Genomic DNA, 12213 nt, shown 5'->3' with positions numbered 1-12213 from the left:
CCTTAACATCAAATGAAAAAGCAATCAACTTCACTGAAATTTTCAATAGGCCAACTAATGTTATGGTATAATTAACCTATCCTGTCTTCAGACCTGATATATAAGTTTTTCAAGCTGCTTTTTTATTTCTTTTTCCCACCCTGCAACCTCACCTTAAAACTATACCTTATAATGCACGATTCAAGTCCTCTAAGAACTTCTTAGAACTGGGAGAGGAGGGAAAAGTCCTCTCAACTGGGGTGCCATCAATTCATATGCAAAAAGAAACAGAACCAAAGGGAACCCTCCATTTTTTAAAATTCACATCAGTAAATCACGCGCTTACCCCTCAAGAGGTCAAGGAAAGATGCTTTTCTCCAAAGTCAATTTATTACCCAAACAGGAAAGGTAACATTTTCTTTCCCTTCATAGCATGTTATACCTCTAAACTCAGGTCTGAATTATCAGTCCTCTGAGAGAAGGATTAGATGGTGATTAAGCAAACTTCTCACATGTGAGGGAGGGAAAGGTAGAAACACAATTCTAAGTGTGACTGCAGGCATCCTAGGCAGCATTCAGTAAACAACTTCCCTGATACTAAACAGATGCGAATTTTAGATTTTAGTGTAGCTCACTAATTAATTGTAGTGAGTTCCAATTAGGGGCAAACCCCACAAAAATTATGGTTAATACCTATATTGTTTAACAGCTCTGTGGTGCACCTATTTTGTCTTAATAAAGGAAAATAGTAGCCTTTAAAGTTTCCCTGGAAGCATGAACGAGGCCTGGTGATAGAAGTAGGAGGGATTTTTCCTTCTGTCTTTCATCCCATGAGTAAAGGTCTGTGTTTCCCACAAATGCCTGGGACTAGCCATCATCCTATCAAAGTAAAGGGCTCTCTCCTTTGGCTGAAAAAAATACTCGAAAGACAAAGAAGCCGAGACCTTGTATAAAGTGGCAGAAAGGAGTAGGACTTGATTTAAGGGACTCAGGAAGGGAAGAGAATAAAGAATAAAAAATAACAACGAGGGAAGCACACAGGAAGACTTGGGGGAGGGCGAGGCAGACCAGGCAGGGGATGCAAGGGAGAAAGGTACAGACACAAAGGTTCCAACTAATTCCCTCCTGTGTGCACTAGACTTTCTCTGTAGCCACCACATCAAGTGCAGGCAGTGAGAACACTTCGCCCAGCATACAATTTCCATGAGAAAAAGAGAGGAATGGATTTCTTCCAAATACCAATATATCCCAGTGCTATTTCTTTATACCCACAGCTGAAGGAAGCTATGGGCAGCTTAAAGTTTTTGTACAATTTCCTTTTTCCTGTGTGACTCTACCCTAACCACTGTAAGTATATTTGCTTCATATTAAAGAAATAGCATAAAGGATCAAAGAACTAGCAAGTGAGATTTTAACTCATTTTGTATTAGAAGTTGGATTTTCCCATGCAATGGCAACAAACAGCAAAACCACATGAATTCCTTTTTATTGGGTCTATTCTTATCTCTCTACAGGTGAATACGTAACACAGAGAATAGAAAATTTGGAGTATAAATAGCTCAAGGGGGAACAAGCCAATGGCTTTGAAATAACAGGAGGAGCAGATCACAGTTAGGAGAGATATACTGTTCAGTATGCTTTGCTAAAACCTGATGTGGTTAAACACCAGAACAATCCCTCACAGAAGAACCATGAACACCTTTACCAAAACAAACATACTAAGAACAATACCATTTTCATAGAAAAACATTTAAAAGACACCTATGTAATTCTACAATGCTGATATTAAGGACTTGACAAGCTATGTAAAATTGATTGGTACTATCGAAATGCCACATGGACATATACTTGTTCAAAATGAATATGTTGAAGGCTGTAGAGAAGAATTTTTGGTGAAACATTAGCACTGTAGCACTGTCCTCCCATTGTTCATCGAATTGCTCGAGCGGGTAGCACTAACGTCTCCATTGTGCAACTTGTTACTGTTTTTGGTATACCAAATATGCCAAGGGAGCTTGCCAGGCTCTGCCCTGGGGGTGGGATACTCTCAGTAGCTTGCCAGGCTTTCTGAGAGGGACGGAGGAATCGAACCCGGGTTGGCCGCATGCAAGGCAAATGCCCTACCTGCTGTGCTATTGCTCCAGCCCTTTTCTAGTAGCCTCAGAAACAACTTTGTGAAACTCTCTTTACCTCAAGCCAGAAATTTCCATTTAGGGAATCTATACCTTTGTATATTCAGTAGGGAAGATATTTTGGAGCTACATAAAAGCCAAGGGTGTTCTGAAATACTGTTCTGTTGTCAAAAATGTTTTTAAAGAGGATGCTGATGAAAAGGAACTATTTGATGGCTCAGACAGTGGGGGTGAGAGCTAAGGAGGACAGTACAAAATGCTCTGGCCTCCTCCAGTCTCTCTGCTGTGCAGGAAAAACAAACCATGGAAGGAAGAAAACATTAGCACAAGGATGCCACTGATGGTTCCTGAGACAATGGTTGTGCCTACTCAATTCCTTAGTACTCTAGTTTGTGCACTGGGGTAACTCCTGGTGATGCTCAGGAGATTAGATGTGTTGTTGGGCACTGAATCAGAGTTAGAAGTATGCAAGGTAAGCATCCTTCCTGCTCTACTGTCTCCATAGGCCCAACACTAGTTTCAAATGTAACTCTACTCCTTTCTATATATGCCACTGGTAAGATGCTGAAGCAGATTTTTGGCATTTTTTGCCTAATCTTGGGGTTAAAGCCCAGAAAGTATAATTTTTGCAGAAAACTGACACTAGAGAGAAGTAGTCTTGCTCTGGGTGTTATGGCACGGCAGCGTGGTTCTTTCAATTCCTCATGGAAGAATACATAGTGATGTAGATAGACGGATGGCAAAAAGAGTCCTGAGAGACTTTCTAGAGAAAGGAAACCATCTCACATTCACTTGTACGACTTCCTTTAGCATTACAACTATTATCACCAATACACAAAATCATGATGATGATAGTGAGATTGAAAAGCTTCAGAACTTAGGACAAGTCATGCAGTGTCCATCCAACAAGCTCATCCAACAGGCCGACCTGGAAACTCTGCTAATACAAATAATCCTGAGACCTAATTATGAAGACAGGGTGTCATGACATATGGATAGCTGCAATGCTGAACAGTTTTTGCCCTGGCAGAAGGAGCCTGTGGGAAGAGGCAGCTGCTGTTGACATCTCATCATTCTATAGACACTGAATGCTGAAGGACATTGAGAGCAAATCTTTGCACAGAAAGAAAGCCAATATACTTTGATGTAGTTATCTATGCTGTGAAGTTAAATTCTAGAGGCTGTGGCACTGGCATGAAGAGCTCTTGCTAAGACAGCTTACACAATGCAGGACCTTGATCAAAGCAGTGAACAGGAGTGACAGACTGTGTAGTCATAGGTTATATGTTATCATCATCATTCACTGCTAGCAACAACACTGACCCATGAAGGCCTCTGGGTTTGGAGTTTCCTTCTATACACAGAAGGCAGAATATGGCTAGATAAATAGCAAGTTATAAGAAACTCTGGGCAGGATTCCAATGCCAACGTGTGCTCCATCATTTTCCCAAGTGGTCTGTGCTCAGAATAATGGTTCTAGATCAAAGCGGTAAAGTATATTCTTGTATGGCCTTCACAGAGAGAGGGCATTTACAGCATTCCCCTGGTTTGACTCTCAGGACACTATGCTGGAAAACAGCCTGTGATTATGGACCATATCCTGATACCCTGACTTTAATATTGCTGGGATACTATAGGCCTTTCCTATGATGAACTGTAGTGCTTTATAAGCAATGTCCTGTGTGTTATTTAGCAACGAAGCCCTAAGCTGGTGCAATTAGGGTCAGACAAGAGATTGTTTAGAAGACTCCTACTCACTCTTAGTGAAAGATATGACTAAGGCGTTGTTTCCAAAATAAAAACTGATTCTGATCAGAAGGCTGGAAATGAATCATGGATGCTGGTTGCCAAGCTACCCTTATTTGAAATAGCATAGGCTTCCTAATGGTTCTTGATAAAGCAACTTTCTACTGGTATCTGGCAATGGTACAATATCAGGGGCTAATAAAATGAATTAGAAGGGAACTGCGAACTGATAGAAGAAAAGCACCCAGGTGAAAATCTCCTCCAGTTGAATTTCACCTTCTCTGGCCTGCAGGTGGAGTGCCAACCAAAGGAACCTGGGAAATTACCACTTTTGCTAACTGGGGGCCAGTTTAAAAACAATTCAACTGGGGAACTTACAGATGTTCCCTATTTTATTTCCACTTTCTCTTTCAATGCCATACTCTGTAGTCCCTGGAATAGGGCTACAATAAAGAGTCTTGAAGGCTGGTAATATTCTGAGACAAGATATCTAGGATATTAGTTGGAACGTAAGCATAAGGATTCCATGGGTATCAGTGGAGTGAATTACTTCTTCCTCATACCTTGCCTAATTGGGGCTGTCACAAATGTTTTGTTACCTGGTGGACAGAAGAGTCCCATTCTTTTTCTGAACTGACACAACCTGCCTCCTTACCATTGGCAGGAAACTCAACAGTGTATCTGGTCATTTCAGCTAAACATGGACTAGCCTAGTGGCTGAACCCAAGGGACACATTGTGTGTGTGTGTGTGTTGGGGGGGCTGTATGTGTGAAGGGTTAGAGAATAATTAATAAGGAAGAAAGGTAAGGTTGCCACTGAAGGGAAAACAGTCACCCAGTCAGTGTGAAAAAATGAAGATTCTAACATAATGTTGTGACCTAGAATGAGACTGAAAATAAGAGAATACTATGCTCCCTTAGCTATGAGTCAGATGCCCTTTGAAAGAGCCAAGAAACAAGCAGGACATCTGGCCAATTTATCACACACATGAGCTGAATAGATGGGAGTTCTGGTTATGACCATGAAACCATGGAGCAATATTAATGTGGCTGCGTCTTTTGGTTCATCTTGCACAGGACAGCTTTGCTATTAAGGACCTGTGTCACAAAAGCATCCTGGGGGAATATTTACACAGCCTAATCCAGGGAGCACTTATTTATAATAATCTTAATGAAACATGTGTAGCCACTAATTGTGATGACGAAAGTATCAGGGGAGTGTTGCTGAAGCAAATGAATTGGCAAAAACCCAATGAAACAAACCCCTAGACGGGTGAAAAGTAGGTGGGTATCAAAGAGAAAGTGGGTTGGAGGAGGAATGAGGAGAGAAGTCTTTGTGGTGGCTGAATGACTCTGGAGTTTAGTGGTGGGAGTGGTGAAAATTACACATATACAGAGGCATGAAGCAAAACCACTAAAATTTCATAATATTTCAAACCAGTGATAATAAAAAACATTTTTAAAAAGGTATGGCACGCAAGGTAGGTGATATAGTACAGATCTCATTTGCCACACTATTAGGCATAAAATTATCTGCAAAATTATTATGGGAGGAAAGCTATAGGTAGCTAGGGGAATACTTAGGTCACTTGAGTGATGTCTGGTGGATCAAAGAACATGGACCCATTTGAAATCTAAGAACCTCGGGAGTATTAGAAACTGGACTAGAAATACCTGGACAGTTGAATTTACTTTGAATAAGAAAAGATAAAGTGGTGAAAAAGACCATGTGTAAAGACAGCTCTTTGAAAGCATCAAATTAAAACCAGAGAGAACGATGAGGATGGCAGTTGGCTAGAACAATAAAGGACTGAGCCTATGAGGAACTCTGTACCAGCATCAGCACCATGATCTTGGACAAATCACTTTTATGCATTGTGCAATACCTGGGGTTATAAACATTCTTCTTATAAAAACCCATTTTAAACAGGATTATGCTGCTGTCCTGGTGATAGGGTGATGTTATGGGAACCCTCTCTTTGGGCACTAGTGTCTGCTCAGCCATGCAAACCGAGAAAATTTATTTGACTGTGTCATCAAGGTCTTGAGAATTCTAAAATAACCACAATATTGTCTCTATCTGAAAAAGAAAACATTCTCTATGAGAAAAGAACTTTTTTGGGGGATAGGGAAGATAAATACATTAATCTCCTGGGCTCCCTTGCTATGAGATAGCCTACGGTTCTGGATCTAAATCTGACCTGAATAATACTACCCTTTTTAATTTCCCTGCGACAGACTGTAGATTTATAGGCCAGGTTATCATGAGTCCCTGAACCTTCTTTAGCAACGGAACCCTGTCTAATGCTACCCTAAGTGAGCTCTCAAAAGGTGAGATGCATTTAGCAAAGAGAGAGCACATTTTTCACCTGGTTTGTTGCAGTCAAGGTGAGTCTGCAAGCTCTGACTTTATTCAGATGACTCGAGGCTGTTTAAAATCTCTTTGCTGTGTGATTCATTTGCTGAACAGAAGCAAATTGTTCTCTATTCCTTGCTTGCAGAATATTTGTCACATTCATCAACTGCAGTATATTTAGCTCTATGGTTTGGACTCTCTCCAACCCAACATACACTAATAAACTAAATACATGTGCTGTTAAGTTTATTTTTATTTGGTTCTTAGAAGTTGGCTACTTTTTTTATTTTAGACATCACACACCTATAGATGTCATCGGAACTCCAGAAGAATAAGGCAAAAGTACAAGACAATCTCTCAAGTCAAAGGGATATCAGCCACATTAACTATCTTACAAATCCTTCTCACCGGATTTTCTTTTTGTCTCTGCTTTTCTGTCAAGTTTCATTTTCATTCACAATGTGTTGAAAGGCAGTACGGAGTCATGCAACATTAAACCGATTACAAACCGATTACATTATAGGCCAATGGCGATGCTCTCAACTTAAATAGCCAGTTCTCTATAGTGGATAATATTGTATTATTTGGGTTTCTATAATATTGAAGCTTGGATAGTGAAGTGAAAAAAAGACCAAGTGCTTAATGGCAGTAGCACTGCATATTTTCTACGGCACTGGTAATTCAACCTCTTCCCTGGCATCAGGAAATCACTGGGAGAACATCATCCATTTTCATTAAGGTAACAGTTAGAGGAAGCTACCTTCAGCTGGAAAAACTAGCCAGGACAAGTTTTATTTGTCTGTACTATAGACAATAGCTCTTTATCGTCGTGCTGCAGGCAAAGAAATGATACAAAGGCCACAAGATAAACCTAAGTAAATAAAAAAATTAAGAAAAAATCCTCAACTCTTGGGCTGAACAGTTAAATAGTGCAACTGCACATTTTCAATAATAAAAATTGGCCCATTTTTCATCCTATATTCATACTAGACATAGACCCTCCCAGCTTTCTTGAAAATCCAGTACTTAACTCAGATAAATACTTTCTAAATTTGCTACACCTAAAGCTGGTCTAAGTGTGAGAAAAGACGTCCGCTGAAAGCATATGCAGGCTTCTTCATACCGGCTTAAAACTCTACATTCTACACTTGAAGCTTAACTTTAACACAACGTTCTAACCTCAAGTATCCAAAATTCTTCACAATATCTCCTTCCTCATTTTCCCAGTGTTGGGTCAGGCAGGTTCACATAAAAACTGAAATGCTAGACAATGAGACACATAGGGTAAATGGAATTATTTTTGACAGGATAATTGAATAATGCCCACATCCAGGCTCAAAAGGAACATGAAGCATAGGGGGCAGTCATTTTGTAAAGTTTTCCAGAGCATCTATTTCTATTTCTGGGCATTTTCCTACTATAATTTGGAATATTCAACAACCCTTTCAGAATTTTGGAATGGACTCAAACAATAACCAGTTGATAATTACTCTTTTATCAGTGGATACCAGTATGTTGGGTGTCCGGGCCAGAAGAAAGGACATTTTCCATTCACTCTCTGACTCCACCCACTGCACCCCATCTGAAACTGCTTCTTTCCAGCTACTGACATTAACAGGTTCCTACGGAAATCCTGATCCTAGCTAGGGAGGCCTTTTGAAACCATTTTCAAGTTGGCAGCTTTAGAACTGAAACCTGATAGCTGCAGACTATAAGAGAGAAGGAAAAGAAAGCAGAAATTTACTTTCCTCATGCATCCAATTCCATAAAAATATATTAAACCCTTTTCTGTGGCAGGCGTCGTCCTAAGCACTACAGACCAAAGTGAAGAGGAAAAGCCTAGTTACTTATACAGTATGTGTCACTGTAACCTCTTCATACTCTCCTTCAGTTCCTCTGTCTATTCCTCTGCAGCTCACCCTCAGGACATTGTTCATCCTGTCCTAAATATTCTTATACTCTTCCAGAGCATACATATGCTTTTGAGTTCAAGCATTACTTGTAAATTTCTCCGGTGTGGCACAAATATACTATACCAAAAGCCTACTCTTCACCAAAACCAAGCACATAGCCTATTGCCCTAGATTCTCCTCATCCAGTGCATCAAATTTATTTCAAAGAATTATTCATTCTATGGGGTCTGGGGTGATAACACAGCGGGTAGGGCATTTGCCTTCCACGCGGTTGCCCTGGGTTCGATTCCCAGCATCCCATATGGTCACCCCGAGCATTGCCAGGAGTAATTCCTGAGTTATAAGCCAGAAGTAACCCCCGTGCATCGTCGGGAGTGACCCAAAAAGCAAAAAAAAAAAAAAAAAAAAAAAAAGAATTATCCTCTATTTCTTCAAGAGTTCTTAATTCTCTCCAATCAGCTCCATTCCGATTTGGCTAACTCAGGTCACCATGTTAGCTGGTTTAGATTACTGAAACTCCTCATCAGTCTCTCTTCCATAAATTGTGCAATACCCTCCCCACCCCTAATCCACATACCAGAATGATCTTTCTGAAAGAAAATCCCATTATGTCATCCCCCTGCCAGAACTCCTTGAATGGTTTCCCACAGACATCTACATTCTTTAACTCCAGTTTAAAATGTCCTTCACAATGGCCTACCACTTCACGCTCTAGCCAGATATTACACCAGAGGCCCTTGCTAGGCCCTCCCTAATACACAATACTTTAGCCATGTGTATTTTCAGTTTCTAAATGAATCTCTGGAGTTCAGGCCCTTTTCAGGCTCAAGTACCTTAGATATCATATCTTCAAACAAATTTCATAACTTCGCCACAGTGACTAGCTGCTTCCAGAGCAGGCAGTTCTCCCACTGTCACATGACTAAATACAAACACATGACCTTGAAATTGACTCCTCACTTTTCCTCAGGGTTCCCACAAAGTCTAGAAATGGAGACCGCATCATTTTCTGTTTGTTTTTAACAAACTATAGTTATTCTCAATGGACCTATATGTATATGCACCTTTGTCTCTAGACTCTGGGTTAAGCTATCTCTCCATCCCATTGGACTGCAAATTTCAACCAGGTAAAGACCTTCTTGTCTACTTCATGGTGTTAATCACCAATGCATGTAGGTACTTAAGAAATGTTTCACGGGGCTAGAGCAATAGCACAGCGGGTAGGGCCTTAGCCTTGCACGTGGCCAACCCACGTTTGATTCCCAGCATTCATATGGTCCCCCGAGCACCGCCAGGAGTGATTCCTGAGTGCATGAACCAGGAGTAACCCCTGTGCATCGGCGGGTGTGACCCCAAAAAGCAAAAAAAAAAAAAAAGAGAGAGAAAAGTTTCACTAGAATTTCTTTGTTGATAAGTTATATAAGTGATTTGATAAAAAAAAAGATAACACTGTATGACACTTCAGGATTACCCCCACTGATAGGCTATATAGAAAAAGCTTAAAACTACTGCTATCTTTCTTTCATCAAAGTATTCATCTGAACATTAGTATTCAAGTTAATAATCACACACATACCTGTGAACTTTGGCTTAGATAAAGCAGTCCCCATCCTCTAATACTAAAGATATCTTGTAAGAAGAAGAAATGAAAGTACACTAGGGGGAGATAGTTCAAGTTTCATAAAGAGAAGTCTCAATGCCAATGACATCAGTTGGAAAATAAAAAGTATCAGTACCTTATCAAATCAATTGGTATCTGAGGATTAGCAACAGAAATAATGCCAGACAATTTAACAAAAGCGTGTGAGCCAATACTAGGCCAATGTTTTTTTTTAAATGAATTAAAGAGACTATAGAGAAAGTGCAGGGATTAAGGTACATGCCCTGCAGTACAGGTAATCCCCATTAGATCCCTGGAATTGCATATGGTGACTGGAGCACAAACAGGAGATTACTCCTGAGCACAGATCCCTGAGCACTGCTAGGTGTGGCCACTGTCTAATAAGTAATAAACAAAATTAAAAATGAATTCAATGCTCTAACCAGACATGAGGCAATGATTCCTCCCCTCTCCAAGTGAAAAATACCAATAACCCATTTTTGTAGAGCCAAGAATATCTCTCAGTCTTCCTGCCCGATGGATACTTACAGCAGAGAGCCTTCTGCAGTCTCCGGAGCTTCATAGCTGTCCGATAAGCTGAGAACCTGACATTATTCAGGTCGGCTAAAGAAAAAGGGAGGAAACAAACAAAAAAATGTATTACTTTATCTGAAAGCACAGAAAAAAAGCATCCACTGAATGGCCCTCAATGGCAACAACAAAAATAGATTTGTTTATGCTCCTAGTTTTTAAGAGGTGAAATTCTGTTCATCTGAGGAAAAGAGGCAAAAGACACTTCTTTCTGTTGTCTGACAACCAGGAAAGTCAAATTCTATGAAGAACCACTGGTGTGGTATCATCTACAGTGCATTTGTACACTCTTACAGGGAACTCCAAAGCCCTAAAATGTAATCTTGGCTCTCCTGTAGTGAATCTTTGCTATACAAGATTAGTGAGAACAAAGAACGTATTCCAGAAATATCTATGGGAAGTTAGCAAACAATCAAGAAGCAATGAAATACTTTTAGGTTATGAAAGCCAAAGTTATTCATGGTAGAAAATTTATAAATAAAAGAAAAATATATAATCAAGTAAACAAATCATCCATAATCCCATTACCTAGAGATCCACACTGTTAACAGTGTGAATTCTCCCCAACAGAACTCTGCGTGTGAGATGAATTTTAATACACAATTGGAATAAAAATACACAAATCAGCTTTATGTTTTAACCTGCAATCATTCTAATCTTCAACACAGATTAATAATTTCAGTCATGGTATCTGTATCTACAGTTGCTTATCAAACCCCGATTCTCCAACCCAGGGCACTATATATAGATTATGCTCTTACTCCGGTTGGTGAAAACCTTCATATGCTGTATTTTTTTCTAGGTTTTCTGTGCATTTATGCTTCAAGAGAATCCAAGTGCCACCAGGCTCCTTAAAGACAAGCACCCCATCACCTACTTCTGTCACTTTCCTCAGATTATGTACTACGCCATTGCTCCCTGAAAAAGGTTTAATACAGCTTAAAAACTGGCTGACAGACAGAATAAATAAAATAGAGAAAGAATGAAAACGAAATATACTGGCACAGGTAACAAACTGCTGTGACTATGTAGCTTCCACAAAACCAATTCTAATAGGGGGTAAGGTAAGGCAGTGTTAGGAAAGCTATGCCATGACCCCTATGCAAATCACCTTAGTCCACACTATTGTGTGTTAAGACTATTGAAGTCACCGGGCATAAAAACTTGAATTGAAAATAGGAGAAAAGAAAGTTATAATCTGTAAACTTAAAATATTAAACATAAGAGGTGTTAGATAGAACAAGGGTTAACATGTATGTTTTGCATGTGGCTGACTCCAGTTTGATCCCAAGCACTACATGGTCTCCTGAGCATCATCAAGTACAGCCCTGGAAGTCCCCGAGCACAAATGGAGTGGCAGAGGTAACCCCCAACACTGCAGGCCCCAAGGAGAGCTGCATCCACACGCTGGTGCATTGAACTACTGGCCAGATTGGCTGAGAATTGCCACGAGTGATCCCTGAGGTCTCGGATAGCATGTGGGAGCATCCCCTCCAAATAAAATAAAATAAATGATTAGACATAAGCAAAAAGAGAGTAAGAAAAAAATCTGAATGACTTCGTTTCTATATAGATTGTATAGAATCAAACCAAAAGTACAGACAAAGTGAAATGAACACAAACCTGCTTCTGAACTCAGAACTGAGGTTACTAAAGGCAAGTTGAGCATGGAGGTGGGGAGTAGGAAGGGGGGGGCAATGGACTGTGATGGAGGAATACAGGAGGGTGGCATGAAACTATACACTAAGAATTAGGTTCCTGTATTAATATTGCACCATTAAAAGCAAAACTAAATGAGGAAAATGGGGTATCTAGCACCAAAATAAAGACTCAGGGCTGGAGTGATAGGACAGTGGGTAAAGAGCTTGCCTTGCACACAGCTGACCCAGGTTCTAT

The 12213-nt window shown here is 40.1% G+C and overlaps 1 protein-coding gene across 7 annotated transcripts in view; it reads right to left on the bottom strand.

Annotated features, from left to right (window-relative positions):
* DMD (dystrophin) overlaps positions 1-12213 on the bottom strand; it is a 2292284-nt gene that overhangs the window by 92440 nt on the left and 2187631 nt on the right. For all 7 annotated transcript variants that reach the window (XM_056131284.1, XM_056131279.1, XM_056131278.1 and 4 more), the window contains one exon: positions 10276-10350. In XM_056131284.1, the coding sequence (XP_055987259.1) occupies positions 10276-10350 (75 nt within the window). The remainder of the gene's footprint in view (positions 1-10275; positions 10351-12213) is intronic.

This window comes from Sorex fumeus, unplaced genomic scaffold (assembly GCF_029834395.1).
Source record: "Sorex fumeus unplaced genomic scaffold, SorFum_2.1 ptg000086l, whole genome shotgun sequence".
NCBI lineage: Eukaryota > Metazoa > Chordata > Mammalia > Eulipotyphla > Soricidae > Sorex > Sorex fumeus.
Note: the sequence above shows the minus strand (reverse complement) of the source record. Positions and strands in the feature narration are given on the sequence as shown.